Source organism: Tiliqua scincoides, chromosome 9, assembly GCF_035046505.1.
Source record: "Tiliqua scincoides isolate rTilSci1 chromosome 9, rTilSci1.hap2, whole genome shotgun sequence".
In the NCBI taxonomy this organism is placed as follows: domain Eukaryota; kingdom Metazoa; phylum Chordata; class Lepidosauria; order Squamata; family Scincidae; genus Tiliqua; species Tiliqua scincoides.
In genome coordinates this window covers 45,027,252-45,053,444 of record NC_089829.1, presented here as the reverse complement: position 1 = coordinate 45,053,444, position 26,193 = coordinate 45,027,252, and the positions used below count along the sequence as shown (strand labels likewise).

Sequence of the window (26,193 nt, the reverse complement as noted above, 5' to 3'; positions counted from 1 at the left end):
AACATAAGAATAGCCCCACTAGATCAGGCCATAGGATTTTTCCTCCAGAAACTTGTCCAATCCCCTTTTAAAGACATCCAGGCCAGATGCCGTCACCACATCCTGTGGCAAGGAGTTCCACAGACCAACCACACGCTGAGTAAAGAAATATTTTCTTTTGTTTGTCCTAACTCTCCCAACACTCAATTTTAGTGGATGTCCCCTGGTTCTGGTGTTATGTGAGAGTGTGAAGAGCATCTCTCTATCCACTCTGTCCATCCCCTGCATAATTTTGTATGTCTCAATCATGTCCCCCCTCAGGCACCTCTTTTCTAGGCTGAAGAGGCCCAAACGCCATAGCCTTTCCTCATAAGGAAGGTGCCCCAGCCCAGTAATCATCTTAGTCGCTCTCTTTTGCACCTTTTCCATTTCCACTATGTCTTTTTTTGAGATGTGGGGACCAGAACTGGACACAATACTCCAGGTGTGGCCTTACCATTGATTTGTACAACAGCATTATAATATTAGCCGTTTTGTTCTCAATACCTTTTCTAATGATCCCAAGCATAGAATTGGCCTTCTTTACTGCCGCCGCACATTGGGTCGACACTTTCATCGACCTGTCCACCACCAAGTGGTTCCCATACCTTAAGGAGGCCTCTGTGACTGTGGCTGCAATCCCATGCACACTTACCCAGGAGTAAGCCCCATTGACTATAATGGGACTTACTTCTGAGTAGGCATGCATAGAATTGGGCTGTGTCTCCCCACCAAAGGATGCAGTGCAGGCCCTATTTCCAGCACTGGAAAACTGGATAGAACTGAGCCCGGAGTCAGTGACCCCCCCAGCAGACGTCACCCCCCCTGCGCTGGAGGGAGGCCCAAGGGGGCGCCTAGAGGGGCCTCTCCCCCCCCTCCCGCAGGCAGGAGCCTGGCTGGCGCACGAGGGACAGGTAGCAGCATCCCTCCTGCCCTGCCTCGTCCGTTATCCTTCGCAGGAGGCTGCGTTGCCATAGCAACCGCGGCCTCCTCTCTTCCCCCTTCCCTGCGCCTAGAGGACCACATTTAGGCCCGCCCCCGAGGCCCGCCTCGGCCAATCACAGCCGGGGACGGCGGCCGCTCGCCATGCGGTGTTTTTCCTGGAGCCCGCGCGCACCGATGACGCCATGACGCGAGCGCCAGGCCATTACCCCCTCCCCTACTTGGGCTGGGGTTGGACCCGGCGCCCCCCCCGCCGAGGGCTGAGGTGAGTCCGTGTGGGCGCCCGGGCAGCCCCCGCCCCAGGGCCTCCGGCTCGACGCTGTGCCCTGGCTTTGCCCCCCGGGTGTGTCTGGGGGGCCTGCACTTCTCCCCCCACTGGCCCCCGGGCTCAGGCCCGTTAACAGGCCTCCCCTCACTGGCCCTCCCTGGGGCTGGCTCTGGGGGGGCTTTCGTGGTGAGCCCCCCGCCTTCCTGCGCCCCCCCACACCAAGTCAGTGACCTCTTGCTCCCCCCCAGCAGGAGCTTCAAGGCTTTTCCCCAGGCAGCCTCCTGAGCAAGAGGATTCAGACTCCAGTCCTATCCACACTTACCTGGGAGTAAGCCCCATTGACTATAATGGGACTTGCTTCTGAGTAGACATGCATAGGGTTGGGCTCTAAGGCTGCCATCCTATCCACAATTCCCTAGGAGTAAGCCCCATTGACTATAATGAGACTTACTTTTCAGTAGACATGCATAGGATTGGACTCTAAGACTGCAGTCATATGTGCACTTTCCTGGGATTAAGCCCCATTGACTATAATGGGACTTACTTCTGAGTAGACATGCATAGGCTTGAGCTCTCAAATGGCTGTGGATTAAAAAAAGGGAAAGGTGGAAATGCCACCTGGCCCCATTATATTGGGGTGGCTCCCGATTAAAGGAGTGTAGGAGGGTTTGGGTTCATACTGTACAAAGGCAGTTTTTCTCAACCAGTGTTACTTGGAGAGGTGTCTGGTGGTATGCACAGGGCTCCCAGACCCCCACTGCCTGGCAGTGAGACCAGAAATGAGACATGACAAGCTGCATTAGGAGGTTTGGCTTGATGGGCAGAGCTCCAGTGTGCACTTCTCGCACTTTCCAAAAAGCCCTCTTGTCCACCCTAACAAGATGTTGCGTCCTGCCTCCCAATCCAGAAGTAACTAGCGATGTCTTCATCACCATTTACTTCTGTTGGTACTTCTAATAGGTGGACTGTGTGAGGTGGTATGGTGGGGGAGAAATGTTGAGAAATGCTGCTGTAGGGCAGTGTTTCCCAAATTTTTTAGCACCAGGACCCACTTTTTAAAATGACACTATTCAAACCCGCCTAGATTTACCAGACTTTTAAAAAAGAAGATATAGAAAGGTATCTTCTATATATATTATTTTATTTATAAAATATATTTTAGTTATGAGTAATAAGCAGAAAAAGATGCTTAAACATTTATCTCCCTATATTTAAACTGCAGGAGCCAAGCTCTTTGCAGGGTAATTAGCAGCTATAGTATCTGATTTTTGAATAGCCTCAGGGCTTGAGGCAGTTATCTGATCTTTCCATCACCCTTTGGAGACCCACCAGAAATGAGGTTCTGACCCACAGCTTGGAAACCACTGCTGTATAGTTTAAAAAAAAACAACAACCTCTCTGAGAGTCTTTTGGGCACCTGCGAAGGGTGACCGTTATACTGAATATTTAAAGTATTTTGTGTCCTGCCTTTCTCCTAGTTCAAAAATGGTTTTCAAGGTAGCTCACAATATATTTACAGTCATCCATTTATATGAGAATTTGCTATGTGTGAATTTGCTTATCTGTGAGGGGCAGAATTGCTGCGCCTTGTTATCTGCTATGCACAGACCTTCTGGAGGCTGCAGGGACCTTCAGAACAGTGCCTGTGACAAGTGTGAACCCCTTTAAAACGGCCAGCAGAAGTTTTCACTGGTAATTTTAAAGGGGCCTGTGCTAACTGTGGGTGCCATTCTGAAGGACCCTGCAGCATCTGGAAGGTCTCTTCCACATTCAGATATTTTGGCACTTCCTGCTGCACTCTGCTGGCTTTCTGAGGGTCTCTGCTGGATTCTCCTGAGGGCAGGGAAGACACCTCTTCCAGCCCCCCCCTCCGCTACCCCGTGTAAGTGCTGCTTGCAGTAGGACTTCCTTGGGTCATTGTGTATAGAATAGCAGCGTTTTGTTTCATGCCCTTGAGAAGTACATGAAGGGCACAATCCTAACCAGGTCTACTCAGAAGTAAGTCCTATTTTGTTCAATCGGGCTTACTCTCAGGAAGGTGTGGTTAGGATTGCAGCCAAAGGCTGTTAGCTCAAAAATACCTAAGTCAGGTGGTAAAAGACATAATTGTTTTTGGTTCTATGTTATTGTTCTCCAATTTTTCCAGCCCCCGTATCAAGCAAACAAGCCCTTGTGGGTGGCATCATATCTTGCCCTTGCTATACTATTTTTTAGAAATGTGAAAATCAAACAAAGGATGGGTTTTAAAGTTAGGTATGCACAGAACTGTTTTCTTCAGATCCTGTCTCCATTGCTAGAGGAGCTTGGGTTATACAAAATAGAGGAGCTAAACAGCTGGTCTTTCATTAGTGATAATTTATTCCAATGAGTGATCACGCCCTGTCTGATCTCTAAGTTTTAAATGAAAACTTTTAAACAAAGGAATAAAATTTTGGAAGTTTGCTAAAATATAAAGAAAAGTGGTTTCTACAGACATTTCGGTTAGTTGAGTTCCTGTGACAGTTTGGGTTCCTCCTGCTAGATAGTGTTTCGTATGCACACCAATATTTCGTATGCACAAAATATTAAAGAAGTTTATGGCATCACAGTTGCAAGAGAAAACAATGCTGAGCTAGATGGATTTTGACTTGGTCTAAGGCAACTTCAACAGAAAACCTTAACAGCATATTTCCTTGCAAATGGTGCCTGTCCCTTTAAAAACTCAAGAAAGTATGAAGTTGCTCTGTCCTCCTCTGCAGTTCTAGTAGTTAACTGGATTCTAGGCAGGAGAGACCAGCAGTTCAGCAGCTGTATCCATTTCCAGATGAAATCCTAGTAGTACTGTTTGCCTTTGCTTATAACTGCCTGCAAGGCCAGTACTGGGGGAACACTGTGGTCCTCTGCTTGGATCTGGAAAAAGTTCTGATTGACCTGATACCTTTAGAGTAGGAGAAGAAATTGGGAAAGGTAGCGTGATGGGATGTGATAGACGGTTTGGCACACTGAGAGGATGCAGGGACAAAGGAGCGAATAAGCAGCCCATCCTAGGGCATTCCGTGTACAAATGCTTTTATGCGAATGGTCGAAGTCTACGAGCAAAGGTGGGAGAACTGGAATGTCTGGTGACAAGGGAAGACATTGACATAGTGGGCATAACGGAAACCTGGTGGAATGCGGAGAATCAGTGGGATACCACAATCCCGGGCTATAAACTCTACAGGAGGGACAGGCAGGGGCATGTTGGAGGTGGGGTGACCCTTTATGTTAAGGAAGGGATAGAATTCAGCAAAGTAGAGATTGAAGGTGGGTCCGACTCCACCGTAGAATCTCTGTGGGTTAAATTACCAGGCTTGTGCAGCGATGTAATACTGGGGGCGTGCTATCGTCCTCCAGACCAGAAATCGGATGGGGACCTTGAAATGAGGAAACAGATCAGGGAGGTGACAAGGAGGGACAGGGTTGTAATCATGGGGGACTTCAATTATCCTCATATAGACTGGGTCAATTTGTGTTCTGGTCATGATAAGGAGACCGGATTTCTTGACGTGCTAAATGACTGTGGCTTAGATCAGCTAGTCACGGAGCCCACCAGAGGACAGGTGACTCTGGATTTAATATTGTGCGGTATGCAGGACCTGGTTAGAGATGTAAATGTTACTGATCCATTGGGGAACAGTGATCATGCTGCGATCCGTTTTGACATACACGTTGGGGGAAGAATACCAGGCAAATCTTTAACAAAAACCCTTGACTTCCGACGGGCAGACTTCCCCCAAATGAGGAGGCTGGTTAGAAGGAGGTTGAAAGGGAGGGTAAAAAGAGTCCAATATCTCCAGAGTGCATGGAGGCTGCTTAAAACAACAGTAATAGAGGCCCAGCAGAGGTGTATACCGCAAAGAAAGAAGGGTTCCACTAAATCCAGGAGGGTGCCCGCATGGCTAACCAGCCAAGTTAGAGAGGCTGTGAAGGGCAAGGAAGCTTCCTTCAGTAAATGGAAGTCTTGCCCTAATGAGGAGAATAAAAAGGAACATAAACTGTGGCAAAAGAAATGTAAGAAGGTGATACGGGAGGCAAAGCGAGACTATGAGGAACGCATGGCCAGCAACATTAAGGGGAATAATAAAAGCTTCTTCAAATATGTTAGAAGCAGGAAACCCGCCAGAGAAGCGGTTGGCCCTCTGGATGGTGAGGGAGGGAAAGGGGAGATAAAAGGAGACTTAGAGATGGCAGAGAAATTAAATGAGTTCTTTGCATCTGTCTTCACGGCAGAAGACCTCGGGCAGATACCGCTGCCCGAATGGCCCCTCCTGACCGAGGAGTTAAGTCAGATAGAGGTTAAAAGAGAAGATGTTTCAGACCTCATTGATAAATTAAAGATCAGTAAGTCACCGGGCCCTGATGGCATCCACCCAAGGGTTATTAAGGAATTGAAGAATGAAGTTGCAGATCTCTTGACTAAGGTATGCAACTTGTCCCTCAAAACGGCCACGGTGCTAGAAGATTGGAGGATAGCAAATGTCACACCTATTTTTAAAAAGGGAAAGAGGGGGGACCTGGGAAACTATAGGCCGGTCAGCCTAACATCCATACCGGGTAAGATGGTGGAATGCCTCATCAAAGATAGGATCTCAAAACACGTAGACGAACAGGCCTTGCTGAGGGAGAGTCAGCATGGCTTCTGTAAGGGTAAGTCTTGCCTCATGAACCTTATAGAATTCTTTGAAAAGGTCAACAGGCATGTGGATGCGGGAGAACCCGTGGACATTATATATCTGGAAGGCGTTTGACACGGTCCCTCACCAAAGGCTACTGAAAAAACTCCATAGTCAGGGAATTAGAGGACAGGTCCTCTCATGGATTGAGAACTGGTTGGAGGCCAGGAAGCAGAGAGTGGTTGTCAATGGGCAATTTTCACAATGGAGAGAGGTGAAAAGCGGTGTGCCCCAAGGATCTGTCCTGGGACCGGTGCTTTTCAGCCTCTTCATAAATGACCTGGAGACAGGGTTGAGCAGTGAAGTGGCTAAATTTGCAGACGACACCAAACTTTTCTGAGTGGTGAAGACCAGAAGTGATTGTGAGGAGCTCCAGAAGGATCTCTCCAGACTGGCAGAATGGGCAGCAAAATGGCAGATGCGCTTCAATGTCAGTAAGTGTAAAGTCATGCACATTGGGGCAAAAAAATCAAAACTTTAGATATAGGCTGATGGGTTCTGAGCTGTCTGTGACAGATCAGGAGAGAGATCTTGGGGTGGTGGTGGACAGGTCGATGAAAGTGTCGACCCAATGTGCGGCAGCAGTGAAGAAGGCCAATTCTATGCTTGGGATCATTAGGAAGGGTATTGAGAACAAAACGGCTAGTATTATAATGCCGTTGTACAAATCTATGGTAAGGCCACACCTGGAGTATTGTGTCCAGTTCTGGTCGCCGCATCTCAAAAAAGACATAGTGGAAATGGAAAAGGTGCAAAAGAGAGCGACTAAGATGATTACGGGGCTGGGGCACCTTCCTTATGAGGAAAGGCTACGGCGTTTGGGCCTCTTCAGCCTAGAAAAGAGACGCATGAGGGGCGACATAATTGAGACATACAAAATTATGCAGGGGATGGACAGAGTGGATAGGGAGATGCTCTTTCCACTCTTACATAATACCAGAACCAGGGGACATCCACTAAAATTGAGTGTTGGGCGGGTTAGGACAGACAAAAGAAAATATTTCTTTACTCAGCGTGTGGTTGGTCTGTGGAACTCCTTGCCACAGGATGTGGTGCTGGCGTCTAGCCTAGATGCCTTTAAAAGGGGATTGGACAAGTTTCTGGAGGAAAAATCCATTATGGGGTACAAGCCATGATGTGTATGCGCAACCTCCTGATTTTGGAAATGGGTTATGTCAGAATGCCAGATGCAAGGGAGGGCACCAGGATGAGGTCTCTTGTTATCTGGTGTGCTCCCTGGGGCATTTGGTGGGCTGCTGTGAGATACAGGAAGCTGGACTAGATGGGCCTATGACCTGATCCAGTGGGGCTGTTCTTATGTTCTTATGTACCTTTCTGCTTCCTTTCCCCTAAGATTTGTGTAGGGTGGAAAGCAGTACATCAGAGTTCTTCTAAAACTGCAGTTTTTAAACCACTAACTTGGAGTACCTGCTCCAAGTAACTGCTCTGAGCGTGGGAGGATGGAGGCCAGAATGTGCGACCAGACCAAGAAAGAAACATCTGAATGTTGTGGTTTCTTGAAAGATAGAAACCTTCTTTCAAATTGTAAAAATCCCTACGGGGATTTAAATTGCCTGCCTATGTAAACCGCCTTGAATAAAGTCTAAGGAGAAATCTGAGGACCAAGAAAGGTGGTATAGAAATACCTGTATTATTATTATTATTATTATTATTATTATTATTATTATTATTATTATTACCCCTACAGACAGATTGTAGCAAGAGAATACTTTGTACATGTTTTTACTTAATGCAGTAGGTTAAAAAAGAGAACATTTCAAATGTAAGGAAAATCTAGGTATGGCAACAGATGCCAGCAAAATAAAGACAGGAAAACTTGAGGTGCTGAATTTTCCTGTGATCAGTTCTTTTTAAAAGGAGGGGGCTGTGGGTGTGTATTTCTGACTGGCTGTAGATGATTCATGAACTGATGATGTCTCTTTTTTAGGAAAATGTTATCATTAATTGTTTATCATCTTTAGGAGACATGCATCTAATAAACTCTATGTTAAAGCCTTGTTTTTTCTTCCTCATGCATTCTGTCTGAGTAATTCCATGCTTAAGACTGTTTTCCAGATATTCTTGGTACTTTAGGTTGTCACAGATATGTTTAAATCTGTCAGTGAGGCAAGTGGAGTAGAAGTGAGGCAGCCCTCACCTCAGTTGTTGGCTTTCTAGTTCTTGAACTGGAGGATCATTCCAATCCCATGGAAGGCGGTTTGGCTTTAAAGATATTTTTAAGATTAAATGTTAATCTTTGGACACTGACTTTCTTAAGCTTTGCTTCCAAGTCTGAATTTCTTCCTGATGTGCCTTAAAAATCCTGCTTGTTCTACTCTTCTGAATATATGGGATTCTTTAACAGCTGCTCAGGTTTCAGAAACACCTGAGGAAAGATAAAATACATGCTAAGAGATGTTTGGGCCTATGATCCCAGAGCTTTCTTGTATTCTCTCTTGGGTAGAAAGAGTTTAGGTGTCCTCATGCCAAAATGTAAATGGTCTGGCAAATGGCCACAGTGTATAGACAGACTTTCAAATTCCTACCTAAGTCATGCAGGCTTCTCCAGTGTGAAAAGTATTTATTTTTTGAACAGAATGAATACACCTGGAATGAAATAATTCAAAGATTTTTCTGGAAAAATGAAAGGAAAAACCCACACTGCCCGTTTCATAGGGACCTGGACGTGTAATGCTGGTGCCCAAATCTTTTGAAATGCTTGAGGCTGAGCTATGTTTTTGAAATGTTTTAAAGCCCTAGTAAAAACTAATCTGTTGTTTGGCTGTTAAATGTTGGTCTCTCGGCAGATAACACTAAGGCCTCTAATGAGATTTTGCTAATGTGTAGCATGGGAGGCTGTGGTGGTACTGCTGTCTGAACTCCCACATCCAGCATCTGTCTTTCCATTGCAACTGTGGCTCTAGGAACAATAGGGAAAACAAAATGCCAAACCAAATTGTAGACCAAAATATGCTGACTAGGCAAGCAAGCAGCCTCATCTTAACCATATTCTCTTGGAAGTCAGTTCTAGGGACTTCTGTGGGATTTATTTTCAAGTTAGCATGCTAAAATGAATGTCTCAATGGGTACGGAACTTGTGATTCTTGTGCAAAACTCCAGACTCTCTGGCTTTTCAGTATCCTTTTTGAAGAAAAGACCGAGTTCAGTCTTTTAGATTGTCTTGATATATTTCTTGTATAGCTTTTTGTGAGACGTAAGCACTAAGTTAATACTGGAGTCATGGTAGTGGCTGGTTTTGTTGTCTGGTGTTCTGGCAACTTTCTAATGCAATTAGTTGACCTACTATTTTGGTAGAGATGCAAAAAGTATATTCTGCTAACTGCTCCTCTCAGAGAGGACGGAATAAGTTGGTATTCTGTATTTCTTTGGACAGTAGATTTCCTCAGATTGCTAAGAATTGTTGGATCATTTCATTTTTAACTTGGTTGTAGTTAGCCTAGAACTATGAGTGTGGAAGCCTTACCTTCCCATAAGAAGTGCTACTTCTATAACATTTCTTGAATACATAGAAACATGTAAGTTTCAAACTTACACTTTCTTTCCAAGAAAGTTACACTTTCTTTCCAAGGCCAGAATATATAGAGGAGAAATAAATGATCAATTTATGAAAATATGGCAGCCCTTGTTAACATATAGTGCTGAGTTGGATAGGAAGAATGATGTGGAAAGTGGTCTGGATTGTTGGGCTTTAATTTTTTAGGTAATGATATTGTATACAAAATTGTTGCCTCTGGAGATCAAGGCATTTCCTTTCATTTTGAACTTGGGTTCTTAGATATGTTAATATATACTAAACCTCCTGTCCTCCTGATTGTTTTGGGAAGTCTTGTGGGTTTATTGGAAAAATGGGTCTTCAGTCAGTGATTAACATTCTAGCAAAAAACACTAATGTCTTTTGAACTTATTACAAAACGTACTTGATGCTTAAAATAAATAAATAAATAAATAAATTTAATTTAATTTAATTTAATTTAATTTTTAAAAAATTTACACTTTCTTTCCAAAGTATGTTTGCTGGCAATCTTCCCCTCTTGATGATACTTAAAAGTTATTGAGTAAATGAATAATGAGTGGAGAGAGCAGTAACATGGCTCAGGACATAGTGACAGATCATAGCTTGTATTGTCATTTAGAACTCAAAATATGGTTTGAGCTTCCATATGTACAACAGGCAAATCATTGTTCTCTGATTTCATTTCTTTCTGTTCAGCACTTAATTTTACATCTTTGCTGTCATCACCATGGTACAACAGACACCTTAGTGCAACAGGAGGTGGAATGATGGTTGTAACAAAGTATTGTCAGTAATCAGACATGAGCTATAAACTATAGTTAGCACAAACCATGGTTTCTGTTGCTCTGTCAGCTAATCAATTGCAACCCAATCCAAATTGTGGTTGCACTTTCTTGGCACGATATCTGAATTGAATTGTTAGGTTGAATAGTGTATGGGAGGCAACATTTATTTTAATAAATACAGTGTACTGACTTTTTCTTCCTTCCTCTCCCCTCCTGCCCCCACTCCCCCTGCAGCTTCTTGGGATGTTGCAAAGATTGGAGCTGTTCCAGACGTGGTTGCTATGGGAGAACGCCTTGATGGATGATTAGCACCATTCAGTAATGGGCTGTGGGACTAGCAAAATACTTCCCGAGCCTCCCAAGGATGTTCATTTGGATCTTGTTAAAAAAGTTGAACCCTACACTGGTTGTAAAAATGACATCTATAAGCACTTCATCAAGGATGGTGGAGATGCCATCAAATCTGGCTTTCCTTCTCCTCCTCGTCAGACCAATCCTTGCTCTACTGCACGTATGGAGCAGCCAGAGCCCCGCAAGAACAGAGTGGCTAAGTATCGTGCCAAATTTGATCCTAGAGTGACCGCCAAGTATGACATCAAAGCCCTGATTGGCCGAGGGAGCTTCAGCCGTGTGGTTCGGGTGGAACATAAGGCTACGAAACAGCCATATGCAATCAAGATGATAGAGACCAAGTATCGGGAAGGGAGAGAAGTGTGTGAGTCAGAGCTATGTGTATTGCGTCGTGTGCGGCACACCAACATCATCCAGCTCATTGAAGTGTTTGAGACTCAGGAGCGAGTCTACATGGTGATGGAATTGGCCACTGGAGGAGAATTGTTTGACCGAATCATTGCCAAAGGCTCCTTCACAGAAAGAGATGCTACTCGTGTGTTGCAGATGGTATTAGATGGGGTTAAGTACTTGCATACTTTGGGCATAACGCATAGGGACTTAAAGCCAGAGAACTTGTTGTATTACCACCCAGGAATGGATTCTAAAATAATGATCACAGACTTTGGGCTGGCGAGTGCTCGAAAGAAGGGAGATGACTGCCTCATGAAGACCACCTGTGGAACTCCAGAGTATATTGCCCCAGAGATATTGGTCAGAAAGCCCTACACTAACTCTGTAGACATGTGGGCCTTGGGGGTTATCTCTTACATCCTACTAAGTGGGACAATGCCTTTTGAGGACGACAACCGCACACGCTTGTACCGGCAAATTCTGAAGGGAAAGTACAGTTACTCAGGGGAGGTGAGTGTGCTGAACTTCAGCTCAGGGAGCAGCTGTTGGTTTGCGGATGTTTTGTTATGGCCTCTACAGAAAACGGCTTTGTCCTTACATTTTGAATCCAGCAGCCTAGATCCTAAAAAGTTGCTACTGGCAGAATACTGAAACTTTTTGGTTGAGAAATTAGATCTTTGTTTTGTGAATGCTTTTCTTTTTAAAAAACAAACAAACAGAAACTGACTGTTGCCTTGGTGGAAGCCAAGGGAACAGTCAGTAATTTAGAAACACCAAGCAGTGAAAATCTGTCCCTGGCTATTTTGAACGCTGGGAGGTGGGAAACTGGGAATGCCAAACTTTTTCAGAACAGTGTCAGGGCACCTCTGTTCATGTGTCTTAGAAACCCAGCCCACTTGGGAGTCCGCTCTGTACTGAGGAAAGACAGACACAGATCTCTCTTCTGCTGCTTCTGTTAGAAAGGCATATACCAAGACATTTGATGAGTTCAGATTCAAAGAACCTGTATAATTTCAGTCTGTCATTTTACTCTGTTCCGTCAACTGTCCTGGAGCAAGTTATGTTTAGAAATAGAGATAATTAAGCTATCTTGATGTTGTCCTTACAACAGTCCTGTAAAGTGAGTAGGTATTATTTTTTTCAGTATTACAGATGGGAAAGCTGAGGTTGAGAAGGTGGCCACCTAGTTGAGTTTATGATTCATGCCGGGAAAGTTCTGATTTGCAACTCAATCTCTTAGCCAAAGTACAGCTTTAAAAAGTGGATCCCGGCAGGAATTGAGCCAAAAGTATCACATATGACTAATATACCAATTTTTGAAGCAGGCGGCTGAGAAGTGACAGTAAAATAGCTGTCTGAAGAACAAATAGGATGTTTAATATTTCTGGCATTTTAGAAACATGAGGGTGTGATGGCATTTCAATAATGGATGAAGAGTCTTTATGTTGTTTGGATTTCATCTCTCTTAATGCTTCCTCAGGATATGAGTTGATGCTGAAACACCTTATTTAAAACTTTTTCCTCTTGAAAGTTTTGACTGTGAGACTTGAATTGTCTTTCAGATAACACTACTAATTCCCATGTCACTGCTAATTCCTTTGTCACCATGATGGTGACAAAGGCTTCTGGTGGTGCTTCTGCTGTTTAGAGATGGAATCTCTGAACTCTACAGCATTACAGTTCCTGCTCATGACTACATCATACTCTGTTTTCTGGCTCGTGCTCACCAGAGTCTGTCTACACTTTGTAAAAATATAATTTTTAGAAATTCGTTGTTCTAAAATATCTGTTCTGCTGCTCAGAACAGCAGGAACCAGCTTAGGATCCCAGTTTATAGTCAAGGTGGCTAACAAACTGAGCTATGAATGAGGATGTTTGAATCTTGCCCCTGTCATGAATTTGCTAGGAGGCCTTAAGCAAGCTACTCCCACTCAGACTCAGCTTTCCCATCAGCTGTATGGAAATAATACTTGCCTTACAGGGTTATTGTGAGGATACAAGGTAATACATGAAGAACTTTGCACCATGAAAGCATAACACAAGTTATCATGCCTTCTTTTGTGCATGAGGTCTGGTCTAGAGGGTAGAGCCTCCATTAGCCCGAAGATAACATCAGAAGGTCGCCAGTTCGAGGACACCGGCAGCTCCCTGAACGGCTGAGAATGGCGAGACCTTGAAGCAGCTGACAAGCTGAGCTGAGTGATTCCACCTGCTCTTGGTGTGAGCAAGAAGCGTCTTGGCTGCCCTCCATGTGGCAGATGGAGCTGCTTGTCAGCCTGCGTGGGAGAACTGGAGGCCAGAAGTGAGACCAAACCAGGAAGATCCATTCTGAAATGTTGTTGGTTCTTGAAAGAAAGAACCTCTATGATTGTAAAAATCCCCTTGAGGGATTTAGAAACGCCTGCCTATGTAAACCGCCTTGAATAAAGTCAGAGGAGTAATCCGATGACCAGAAAGGCGGTACATAAATATCTAGTTATTATTAGTTATTATTATTATTCTTTTCTTCATGTGAAGAAAGTGGACCCCCAATTTTCAGTTTAGATGATTAAGGCTGCAATCCTGTGTACACTTATTTGGTAGTAAGTCCCATTAAAATAAATGAGACTTCTGAGTAGACATTCCAGGATTTGAACTATGAATTACAATTCTGTCCTAACCAACTTTCCAGTGCCAATACAGCCCTGAGAAAGGGATCGAATGGTCCCTTACTTTGAGGAGGCCTCTGTGACTCCACCACTAGAAGGTGCAGCACACACCCTATTGGAATGTTGCATTGGTACTGGAAAGTATGTTAGGTTTAGGTTATTAGATTCCCTGTTTAGGAATTATGCATGAAACTAGCTGTTGCCATAGGCTGGCAGTGGTATAAGTACTACACCACGCAGTGCCAAGGAGTAAATGGTAATGACTGGAGGGAATACAGGCCAGAGGGTTACGAGGTCTTATACACTTTCAAGCTCTTGCAGCATTCTTTCCAAGAATCATGTGTGAAGACAGAATGCTTTGCTTTTCCTGATAGTTTTGGAAAGTTGCCTGTAGACTGTGGCTGACCTTCTCCGGGCAAGCGAGAGAACTTTTACACAGGAAACTTTTGAAACTACTCTGGATTCAACTCTGGCAAATTGTGCATTGGGTGTAGAGCGTAGGCTGAGATGAAAGGGAGGAGAAATGACTAGATTCCCCCGCCCCCCTGATTTAATAGCAAAACTGTGAAATAAGCATGTTTTTCTCCAATAGAGGCGCTCTCAGGAGATAGCTTCATGAAGATCTGATCATAGAATTAGTGGCTAACCTGCAGTGGCCTTCTGGACAGTTGGAAGGGTGCTTTTGAATCAGGGAAGTGAGTGTGTTGCAGTTTAGGCTTATTGCCAGTCAGTGTAGACAGGAGTGAGCTAGGTGGACTGATGTTCTGATTCAGTATAAGGCAGCTTTGCATGCTCATTGAGAGTCCAAAAAGACTGCAGTGTCTTTCCCCACTTGCCTGAAAAAAGAATGAAAACCATCACGTACTTTCTAAGATGAAACAGGGCTCAGATACTAAGCCAGGATCACAGAGCCCTGTTGAGAGAGAAATGGAACCTGAAATGCAGGCTGACTTGTGAAGTATTCCTATTTTCTTGACAAGAAATGAGCTGCCTCCCAACTAATGTGGCTGCTGTCTTGAGAGAGCTGCAGAGAGCTTACTGTTTGGGTTCTATTCCTGGAGCGTGGGGTCTGTCTTCAAAAATCTTTTAGGCGATCGATGGACAAGCTATACCATCATAGCTCATTCAGGTCCTGCTGACCTCAGTGGCTCTAATTATCATTCTTTGGCTCCTACGTGGTATAAAGTTGATGGGTATGGTGTGAAGTTTAAGGCAGCTTGGGGAAGTGTCTTGGCAAGCACTTCTGATGATGCTAGCTCCCTGGGTGAAGGTTACACTGCTTATCAAAGCTGGATCAGTGCAGCCTATCCATCAGGAACTAATTGTGTCTCCCATTCCACCTCGCTTCCTGCCGTTCCTTCTTTGCTTTATCAGGGTTTTGCTAAATGAGCTGAAGGGCTAGTTTTACTGTGAAAAAATCCCACAGGTTACATAGCTTCTGCTGGTTGCAGGAAATGAGAGTTCAGTTGCTTAGTAGAAATGTATCTCGCCATTGCATGGATCTCTGACTCATCATAAATGGAGTTGCCTCTAGCTTCTTAAAAGTTGGAGCTCAAGGGAGAATTACCCTGAATCAGACTGGTCTGTTGTGCCTGGTGCCAGATTATGCCATGCTGAGTTTGCAAAGTGCTGGTGTTGTGACACTGTCAGACTGAGATATCTGGGGCTTGGTAGGGTACAGGTATATGTTGAGAAGGACTGGATAAATTACTGTCAAGTGTTTTTCACCTTTCACCCCAAGGTCTTTCACCTTTAACTACATATGGATGTAGATGGGTTAGAAATAGATTAATAGCCTTCTCAGTTGTACAGCTTCATTCAGGGGAGGAGAGGAGCACTTGATGTGTGGCGGCACAAAGCTAGGAGATCTGTGTGTTCTCTAATTCTATACAGGTAACCTGTGAAAATGCCTCATGAGTGTTGATGGTCATGCTATAGTTGTGTTAAAAATTTTTACACATAGCATAAATATGTATGCTATTTAACATAGCATAGCACCACATAGCAAAAATGCTATGACTGATGGAGTCAGTAGTAAGGAGCATTTGACTCTTCCGTTATATCAACTTACATAAGAAGAGCCCCACTGCATCAGGCACAGAGTCCTTCCAGCCAATATCTTGTTTCTCACAGAGGATGTCCAGATGAAGTCCACAAACAAGATGTATAAGCGAACAACCCTCTCCCACTACAAGCAAGTAGTGGTACTGCTTCCCAAGCAAGAGGCATTTAGGTGCCTTCTGCCAGCTTCAGTCTGTTTCCAAATGCAGTTAAAAGCACTGGTCATCACCTTTAAAGCCCTAAGTGGCTTGGGATCAAAGGACTGCCTCCTTTCATAGGAATTACTTATATATTAAGTTTGGCTGGAGAGGCCTTTTTATCCTTCCTGTACCTTCATAGGGTCAACTGGTAGTCACATGGAAGAGGGCCTTATGCAGGGGATGGACAGAATGGATAGGGAGATGCTCTTTACACTCTCACATAACACCAGAACCAGGGGACATCCACTAAAATTGAGTGTTGGGAGAGTTAGAACAGACAAAAGAAAATATTTCTTTACTCAGCGTGTGGTTGGTCTGTGGAACTCTGCCACAGGATGTGGTGATGGCGACTGGCCTGGACGCCTTTAAAAGGGGATTGGACAAGTTTCTGGAGGAAAAATCCATTACGGGGTACAAGCCATGATGTGTATGCACAGCCTCCTGATTTTAGAAAAGGGTTATGTCAGAATGCCAGATGCAAGGGAGGGCACCAGGATGAGGTCTCTTGTTATCTGGTGTGCTCCTTGGGGCATTTGGTGGGCCGCTGTGAGATACAGAAAGCTGGACTAAATGGGCCTGTGGCCTGATCCAGTGGGGCTGTTCTTATGTTCTTATACCGTGGCCCCCAGGCTGTGAAACTCCCTGCTCTGGGAGATTCATTTGGTTCCCATTTTGCATGGCTTTCACCTTACTCAAGAACCTGAGTATTTTGGGTAGGCCTTGACTGGTATTTTTGAAGTCAAGTTCATTTGAAGTTGTTTATTTTCTGGTTCTTGGTTTGTTGGATTTCTCTGCTGCCTTTATAAATACGCTTTGTTTTTGTTTTAATTCATTTATATATGTTTATTATGTTGTTTTTCTGATCTGTCTTGAACTTTCTTTTGCTTGGAAAGGTGGGATAAAATTTGGTTGATTAAACAGTGAATCATGTTGTCACTCAGAAGTATCTTGCATGAAGGAATTGCAGAAGGGAAGCTTGGTGTATTTCCAAGAGAAAACATGCAGCCACCAGATGGAGATGGCTAAGAAAGTATGTCATATCACCCTGTCTCTGCTAATATTTTGAAATGGAAAATATTTCCTGTAGGTTATGGCAGCATAAGCTGCTCTTCATCTCCCCCCCCCCTCTCTCATATGTTCTGGACTAGTGACAGAGATGGTCTAGGGTGGAAAAATGGAATCTTTTTTTGCTGTAATCTCTAAGAGGAAAATATTGCTGTGAGTTACATCTATCTGTGAATGTTTCTTCTCTGTTTTGTGACTCAGGCCTGGACTACAACTACCATATGATGGGCAGGTAGGGACCTGAGTTTGCTGGCCTGCACCACTTCAGACTGCAGGTTAGGATTCCATTTTTGAATACTCCCCTATGTACCAAAATAAAAATACTTGGCAGTAGAAAACTTAGCACAGTGAAGCTAGAATCTTTCTTCCTGATGTGTGAGTAGGCCTTCAAATATGGTATCCATTCCCGCATGCTGGGCTACCCTGTTGGCTCAGGAACCTAACCCTACATTCTGCTGCACTCTCTGTTCACCCTCATGCTTCGCTAGTCTTTGTGTAGATGAATCTTCATTCTAGTTATTTGGGATGGGAACCCTGCTCTTTTCCACTTGCCTTGCTGCATTGCTTGATCCCACCAGAAGCGGTAGTACAGTCTTGGTCAGTCTAAGCACACACCTGCCATTTTACTTGGTTCAGTTTCTCTGTACCTTGGATTGACTGGCTGGCTCATTCAGGCAGTTGCAGGTCATCTGCTCAGTGGCCTGGTTCCTTCTACTGCCCTCACTATGTTAAGAGTAGGTCATTTAAGTTCATAGCAGTGCCAGAGGCTGGTTTCAGTGCTGGTGGAATGTCCTATGTACTCTGTTTGCTGCTGCTGCCTCCTTGTTTTTTCTGTAGTCTCGCAAGCATCAACTAGCACCCTTTCCCTGCCCCCCAAATCTAGCCTTACAGGTAAGGCAGCTAGTGCTTGCTTGCCCTTTTCACAGCACTTGAAATGATCCTTGCAGTTTCCTTTCTCCCTCTTGTCCTGGAACAGGCTGCTTGTGCTGTGTAGAGTTTAAACCTAAGTGGGCAGTGAGTAGCTGAGAGGCATTTGGGGAGTGCCAGGACAACAGCTCTACTGTTTGTTTGCACTGTGGGGGGTGGGAGGCTGAACATTAGAATTTGACCTTGCTGACCTACGGTTTGGCCACCTGATCTCACTATCTTAGCCTTTCAGGAGCCCCTGTAGGGAAAAGAGGAAAGAGATTGTCTGTACACTGGACAATTGGGCTGTGCCTCACAGGCAGTCAGCATTCTTACTCTATTCTTGTTTTTCATCATAGTTTGTTGGCATCCTTCAGTCTCGGAAGACTGTGGTATCGTGCTCTGAATAGTGGTTCTGGAACAGTGTCCTCTCCAGTGCGCGAAGCCTGGGTAAAGTAGATATGGAGGATAGACTGTTACCCATGCAGCAAATCCCCCCTCTCCACGTCGCTGAAATGGTTCAGTGAAAAGGCAGAAGCCAATATGGTTGGTTCCAGCGGCGTCACAGGAGTTGCCAGAACGTGACTGTGTTGAGCCATGAACTGCCTCAGGGACTCCAGCTCCGGATTTTGCCTTGAGGTTGACTCCTGAAGCCTTTTCCATAACTGGATGTAGCCACAAGGCAGTGGAGGTTTGGGATCCGAGTTTTCCTTCTCTCAGATGAGCTGCCTTCCCAGGCTATCGAGTCCCATCTACCCGGTGGCTGTTCAGTCGCCTCTTACGACAAGTACAGCCAAACTGAGGGCCTTTTCTTATCCCCAGCCCCCAGAGGAGATAAGAATAGTTTAGTCATTTACTAAGCTAGGTTCCTGCCTCTAATTTTGAAGTTCAAGCCTCAGAATTCCTAAAAGACATTAACCAGTAAAAGACACATAGTCTGCATTTCTTCTTAAGCTCCTATTATAAAGGAATTAGGCAAATGTATTTATAAATTTATTTGATTTGTACACTGATCTTCAGGTTGAGGCCTCCCAAAACAGTTTACGTGCAAGAAAACAAAGCAATCTGTTTTTCTTCTCTGCTGGCTTGCGGGTGTTAGTGCATCTCCTGGCTGCCAAATGTTTGTCCCCGCATATGAACCTTGTGTAGCAGCAAAGGTTGGGTGGATAAGATAGCAATAGTCCTTGTCCCAAGGCAGATGTTCTGGTGGCTTTTTTGGCAGGCCTGATTCATGGAGTATTGATGCCTAATAGTCACGATGGCTAAATGGACCCTCCAAGGCTGGATGCAGCGTGCTACTAAATCACATTTGTGGGGTGGGAGTGGCAATGCTTTTGCTTTCATATCCTGCTTATAGGCTTTCCAGAGGCATCTGACCTGCTCCTGTAGGAAGATGGGTGTTGGGCTTGGTGAGGCATCAGGCTGACCTAGCAGGACTGGTCTTCTGTTCTTATCTCTGTTTCTACTTGCTTGTCTTGGTTGTTCCTAGATCAGATTATGTTTTAACTTTCATGTCAAGATCTGCTTTTAGTCATGAATGGTTAAGGTATGAAAAGTGACATCTGAAGAGGCCCTGATGCAGCTGGGTGGAATGTTTCTCAAGATATGTGTGAAGTAACTGCAACAACAACAAAAATCAGAAACCTGCAGTTGCACTTCTTAAACTTTTCTGATCATATTTTCAAGATTGGAGGCTGCTTCATCTGTCATTTGGGTGACTGAAGTCTGTTTTCATTGATATTTATCAGTTTGCCTGGGGAAATGGTCCACCAACGTCATCCTTCCTGGTGCTCTGTGACTCACACTAGCTTTTATTCTCTGATGTATGCCACCTCCAGATAGTATGAGACTTAAAAAACCTTGACGCTGGTAAGGGTTTTGATTCAGATGCTGTCTGGAACATGGTGTTGCGCATTTGTTGTTTGCTGGTCAACATGAGCTTGGCTGTGATGCAGAATGTAGGCATACACAGTTGTAAGGCTTGCAGAAAAAGCACAGGAAATATAAAGTCACTTCTGTGTAAAGTTACTTCTGTGTATTTATCTAAGTTCCTAACAACAATTAATGATTGTTAATTAACAACAACACTTCCTATTAACTTATTCCTATTATTTTGCTCCCAGGCAAAATATGACAGCATAGCTTTCTATTGCAACTCCACGAGATCACTTCCTTGGCACAGAAATATGTAAATACATCTGTGATTTTCCTCTCTATGCAAAAGTGGCCTGTTTGCTCTTGTATCGTGATGACAGTAAGTCTAATGGGAAGGTGGAAATATCCACAGGAATTAAGGATAGGGTTCTTGTATCCTTTACAGCAGTGTTTCTCAAACTGTGGGTCAGGACCCACTACGTGGGTCACAAGCCAATTTCAGGTGGGTTCCCATTTATTTCAATATTTTATTTTTAATATATTAGACTTGATGCTACCATGGTACATGACTGCATTTGGGGAAATGTTACAAACTTGTACTTTTAACAAGCTACTAGGTATATTCTTTTAGCAATAACACTAAATGGAACTTACTCCTGGGTAAGTGTGGGTAGAATTGCAGCCTGGGATTGTTAAAAATGCTCCTGCTTGACGATGTCACTTCCGGTCATGACATCACTTCCGTTGGGTCCTGACAGATTCTCATTCTTAAAAGTGGATCCCAGTGCTAAATTTGTGCGAACCACTGCGTTACAGGAAGCTTGGATGTTCTGAGGTCCCATTAAAACAAATGCCTAAGCACTTGATTGATCTCAGTGGGAACTGGGCATGCCTCTTGCTGGTTTGTGTTTTCTGTCTTTACCAGAAGAGAGATGAGCTTATCTTAATTGATGCTGCGGAACATCACATTAATGCTGTATTGATGTCTTTATTTATTTATTACATTTCAGTTCTGCTCCTTCTCCAAGGAAATCAGGGCAATGTACATGGTCCTGCCTCCCCATTTTATCTTCACATCAACCCTGTGAAGTAGATTAGACTGAAAGAAAGTGACTGGCCCAAAGTCACCCAGTCAGCTTCATTGCTAAGGAGGTATTTGAACCTGTTTCTGGTCCTACTTGCTCTCATCCAGACGTTTCTTTTTCTGCACCTACCACTCTTCCTAGTATCACAACTGCCCCCAAAGAGGCAGCAGCTGTGTATGGGAGTTGACAGTTTGCCTGCAACTGGGGCTTCGCTGTGCACCTTCCATTCCCAAACTGTGCCTGTCTTGAAGGGCCAGGCAGCTGTGCAGTCACCTCTTGCCCTTTGGTGTACCACTGCCCCAGCCATCTCCCCTTCCATCAGAGTGGGCCAGGTGGGGCAGTGCCATGTGATCAAGTACCATCTGCAATACTGAGAAGGACCACTAATGGTATTAGTGCCACCAATTGAAAAACACTACTCTGACCACTGCACTGTTTTGGCTCTTACTGTGTATTTTTAGAAGTGGTCATAACCAGCCACACTAAAAACCACCAAGAGCGTGGGAAAACAAAACTATTTTTATCTGATATCTACAAACTATCAGTTTTGCTGCCAGGTGAGTAGATCAGAGGAGAGTGTTCCATGGATAAGACACTGTTACTGAAAAATCCCCTTCTCTGGTGACCACCCACCTTCTTTCCTTAGGTGGGGCATCCAGAGCTAAACCATCTCCGAAGATTTTAACTGTCTGGTAGGCAGGTCTGTATGGAACTCTACACCAGTGATTTTCAACCTTTTTTTTGTCTCATGGTGCACTGACAAAGCACTAAAATGGTCATGGTACACGCTCAGTTTTTTGAAAATTGACAAGGCACACTATGCTGTTGGTGGGGAACTCACATCCCCCAACGGCCCTACTAATAAATGACCTTTCCCAATTTTATGCCAATAAAGGTCTTACTGTCTGACTGACCGACCTTCCCCCGAGGCACACTTGGGGACCATTTGCAGCACACCTGCATGCCACGGCACACTGGTTGAAAATTGCTGCTCTACACACTCTGGAAACTGCTTTCTGCTGCTCTCCCAGGGTTCCTGTGGATGTTGCTTTTTCTCCCTTTACCTATCTGCAATCTACTCTCACCAGGAAAAACCACCTGCATCTCCGAAAAACCAGGTTTGGAAAGTCGCTTCCTTCTTTCTACACTCTGAACTTGAAAGACCCATTGGCATCAATCCAGTGTAGCGCTTAACTTGTGGAAATTGGCATTCTGGAAGTTCGGGGGTGATGTAATGCTATAATTGCATCGCCACCCTCAACCTTCCTCCCTTTTGCATTACTTTTAATGCCTCTGGACTGCCTCTGAACTGCCTCCATTTGGCAATCTTTGACTCTGTCCGAGCACAGTCACTTCATATTTGTGCTGGCAAGTGGCAAAAACACAATTGTTGACAAGTGGTGGCTGGACCCAGAGAAAGCCAAAAACTGCAGAATGGAGGCTTGGGCGGTGTGGTGTCAACCCCCCGCTAAGACTTGCACCTGGTGTGGCCCACACCAGTCACAACCCCATATTGGTGCCATTGGAAAGACAATTTGACTTTTGAAAAAGGGATAGCTGGATTATTTCTTTTTCCCCTTCCTGACTTGTAGAAAGAGCATTTGGGGGACAACTGGACACTTCCTTCTTCCTGGCTGCTTCTGACATCACACAATGGATATGATGTGCTTAAAAGCAATCCTAGTTTAAGGACCCTTTGAGAGAGAGCTGTGTATAGCATCTGCCCACATATCTCCTTTTGTGCTCTTTTGGTCAGATGCAAGGCACTGTACATCGTTCCGCCCTCCAGTTTATTCTCACAACAACCTTGTAAGGCTGAGAGATAGTGATGCTCTTAGTCTGGCAGGGCATTACATGCTGCAGATACTTCACATGGAGGCCTGGAGTTCAGTGAGTGTGCCAGAATGAAAATCTGGAATAAAGAGAGGCTAGATAGCTTGTACGGAAAAGAGGAACTGTTTTAAGTGCACCTGAGAGTTATTTCCATCTCCTGGAAGAAGAAAAATCCATTTACAGAGGAATGCGCTCTTGCGTCCCAGATGAAGAGCGCATTGAGCGAGTGTTGGTGAGGCAGCATGGGCTCCGTTGAAGAGGCATAGTGTTCTGGTCTGCCTTTCTTTCCTTTTTAAAAAACTTCTTTTAAAGGAGAACATTGAGTGGATCCTGAAATAGGCTGCCTCTGTGCCTGAGGTGGACCAGTGAGGTCAGCCTGACAAATGCACACTCCATAGTAGGGCTTTGAAACCATTCTTCCTCTGCCTCTCATTTGTCTTTCCTCCCTTAATGCAACTGTTCAGATTAGGCCAGTGCAGATGTGCTTGAGTGTTTGTGCTGCTCTGATGAGCCGAACTTTGTGACCAACCCTTGTGTGGCAGCAGGAACTGTTACAGAACTGGAGGCTTGTCGAGCTGAGCCAACATGTTGCTTGCACAAGACCACACTTGGAAACAGCTGTGTGCTTGGTTGCCCGTGGCAGACAAGAATAACCTCCACGCAATCAGTCATGACGCTTCTCTGGGGGGGTGGGGGGAGCTGGAGGGATAGCTCTTTAATTTTATATTTTTATTTTTATTTGATTGTTTTCTTAACGCATTATTGATTTTGTATCGATTTATTGTTTTGTACGTCACTTTGAGTTTCTTGTTGGATTTGGAAAGGCAAGATAAGAACGTCTTTAAGTGAATTCACACCACCACCTAAACTGAGTTTTCTTGCCATCCCTACTGCCTACTAGATCCAGTTGGTAACATACCTGAAAGAAAGATAGCGTCCCAATAATTTGATTTTGTCTGTTTTGTGAACTTTTTATTGGAAAGTGGCGTATAAATATGAATAACAATAATAATTGCCAAAAAAACCTGTTCACCCCCTTCCATGCTTAATGCAAAGCTTTCCAGATTTCTCGGGTAGTGCCTAAGAATGACCATCGAGTATTTGCATTATTTATTTAATATGCCTTGTTTTTCCATTATGGTGCATTATATATTTTAAATTACTTTGGGTCTCCAGGAAAGAAATGGGGTGGCTATTTCCTAAGCCAAGTGAAGTAGCTTTGACAACCAAGGTGAAAATGCATGTCTGTGTTGAAGTGAAGGTTTCTTGAATGAACCCTGACAAAATCAGTACACATTAAAAGGAAACAAAGAGCTTGTTTAGGGACATTAAAAGTAGGCACAAATTGTGGATAACCATTCCAAACTATTGTAACATTTTGCACAACAGAAAGTCTTTGCATCATGCCTACTCATCATGTCCAGGAGTTGTAGCTCAGAGGTATAGCACATGATTTGCATGTACAAAGTCCCTGGCTAGCATCTTCAGCTAGAGGAGAGAAAAATCCTCCTGAAATTTTGGGAGAGCTGCTGACAATACTGACCTATGTGAACTAATGGTTTGACTTGGTATATGGCAACATCCTAAGTTCTCCTCCCATCTCTTGTTGTTTTGTTGAAGAGTTACCCTGATGAAGGGGTTTAGAAAACCCAAGAGTTTGTTGCTCACTACTGTTAAGTTTGTTTTAAAGTAGGTCTTGTTTATTTCTTCAAACAATTATTCCCTTCAATTTCCAGTTTGAAAGGAAAGTGTACAATGAGGAAAAGCTTTCCAATGAGGAAAAGCTAAACATGATATAAAAATCACAGCAAACAGACCAAAAGAACCAGCTAAATTCAGTTTAAAACACATACGTACTCCTACATGCGTGCTCTCACACACTCACAGAGCCAGAAAATCAACAGAGCAGAGAATAAAACCATCCAGCAACTGAAACTAAGAGGAGGAAAAGCCTGTGGAAATGAAAGCAAACAGAAAAAGTGTTCAGTCAGTGCTGGAAACAAACGGGCAGCCCAATCCTACCCTGCGCTGGAACAAGTGGCGGGAGTGCAACTTGGAGTAATGGGACTTATGTTCCCTTACCCCGAGTAATGCCCCAGCCACTGCAGTGGGCCTGCTTGAATCTGTGTCAGCAAAATGGTATTTCAGTCTTTTTCAGGTGAGAAGGGATGGTCTCCTAGGAGGAAAAGAGAAGGGTCTTCCCACAGCAGGGTCCAGAGATCTTCTTGGTTGTTGCATCCTTTTTTTTGATTGTAGTTTGATAGTATCATCAACCTATGTAACTTTGCAGCCCACAAAACATTAAAAAGTGTCTTGCACCTCTTTGGACTCCAATGTAATGAGAGATGCTGAGGTGCAGGAGAGAGATCATTGGGTATAAAATGCAAGTATTTTAGAAGTATATGCTGAATGTATGATAGATGCAGGAGAGAAGCAAGGCTGGCCTATAATGAGCAGAATTACATGTTTGTTTCTGCCTCAGAAGACCTTGCAAAATCCTGTTAATGGCTCGAGTAATACTGCTGGAGAATTAGAGGTGCAGAAAAAGAAATACTGTGAAGGTTTAAAAAGCAAAATATTCTAGAAGAGGACATGAACTACACACTTCATTGTATTCTATGATTTCTGTTTTAAATAATTAAAAATTAAAAATATATGGCAATATTTGAAGTCTGATGCAGTAATCTAAAATAAAGTGCAAACACAGGAATACTATCAGAATTTTCTCTTCTGTTGTTCCAAAGGGTAATAAACTATGGTCAGTTTGACAAACCTGTTAGTCTTTGGTCTTCCTACTTTGGTCTTCCAGAATTTGCTACATTAGAAGCAAATCGGATAACGTCATTTCTTACTCTTTAATTGTTTGAAACTTATTTAACCTCCACTGTTTGATCTAAATTATTCTAGCTGCAGTACCCATTTATGCCAGCTGTTGACCATACTTACTGTTACTGCATGTTGCTGTTATTGTCTCACTTTATAGTTACTGTAAAAACCAGAAAAATTAATCAGTCAGTTTAAAAATGAACTTGAGTCGACCTTGCCCAAGTATGACTCTAGCCTTCTGGCAAGCTCATTTGTTTGTCTGCCTTACTTTTGTTACCCCCTTCTTGTCTGTGATTCAGTCTTTGTTTTGAGGATAGGAATAGGTAGTTCTGATTCACTCTTCCCCCCCCCCATCCCTTCTCTTCCCTGCTGGTCTGGGAGAATGCCAGTGCAGAGTTCCCAAACACGTTTTCCAATTATTTCTTTGTTTGAGCTTAGATTCTTTTCTGGAAGTCTTGCAGGGTCTGCTGAAACCTGAGAATCGGCTCAAGCAAGTGATCAAGTGTTGATTGGTGAAACTGCAAATCTTGCCGACAGTCTGTTGTGAAGAGGAAGCTCCCTGCTGTTGGCTGTTAGTAGTCTCTGCTGTTGTTGAGTTCTCTGGCTTGGGAGTGTGGACTCATGCCCAGTGGTCTGTAGCCTGCAGAGTTCCCACACTGAGGTTTCCTTGCCCAGGAGAGCCTATTTGGATATTGATTTCAGAGATTGAAT

The 26,193-nt window shown here is 44.0% G+C and overlaps 1 protein-coding gene across 1 annotated transcript in view; it reads left to right on the top strand.

The window, feature by feature from the left end:
* Positions 1 to 1,143: 1,143 nt before the first annotated feature.
* PSKH1 (protein serine kinase H1) overlaps positions 1,144 to 26,193 on the top strand; it is a 44,817-nt gene continuing 19,767 nt past the window's right edge. The window contains exons 1-2 of the mRNA XM_066637603.1: positions 1,144 to 1,225; positions 10,474 to 11,493. Coding sequence (XP_066493700.1) covers positions 10,561 to 11,493 — 933 coding nt within the window. The 5' untranslated portion in view covers positions 1,144 to 1,225; positions 10,474 to 10,560. The remainder of the gene's footprint in view (positions 1,226 to 10,473; positions 11,494 to 26,193) is intronic.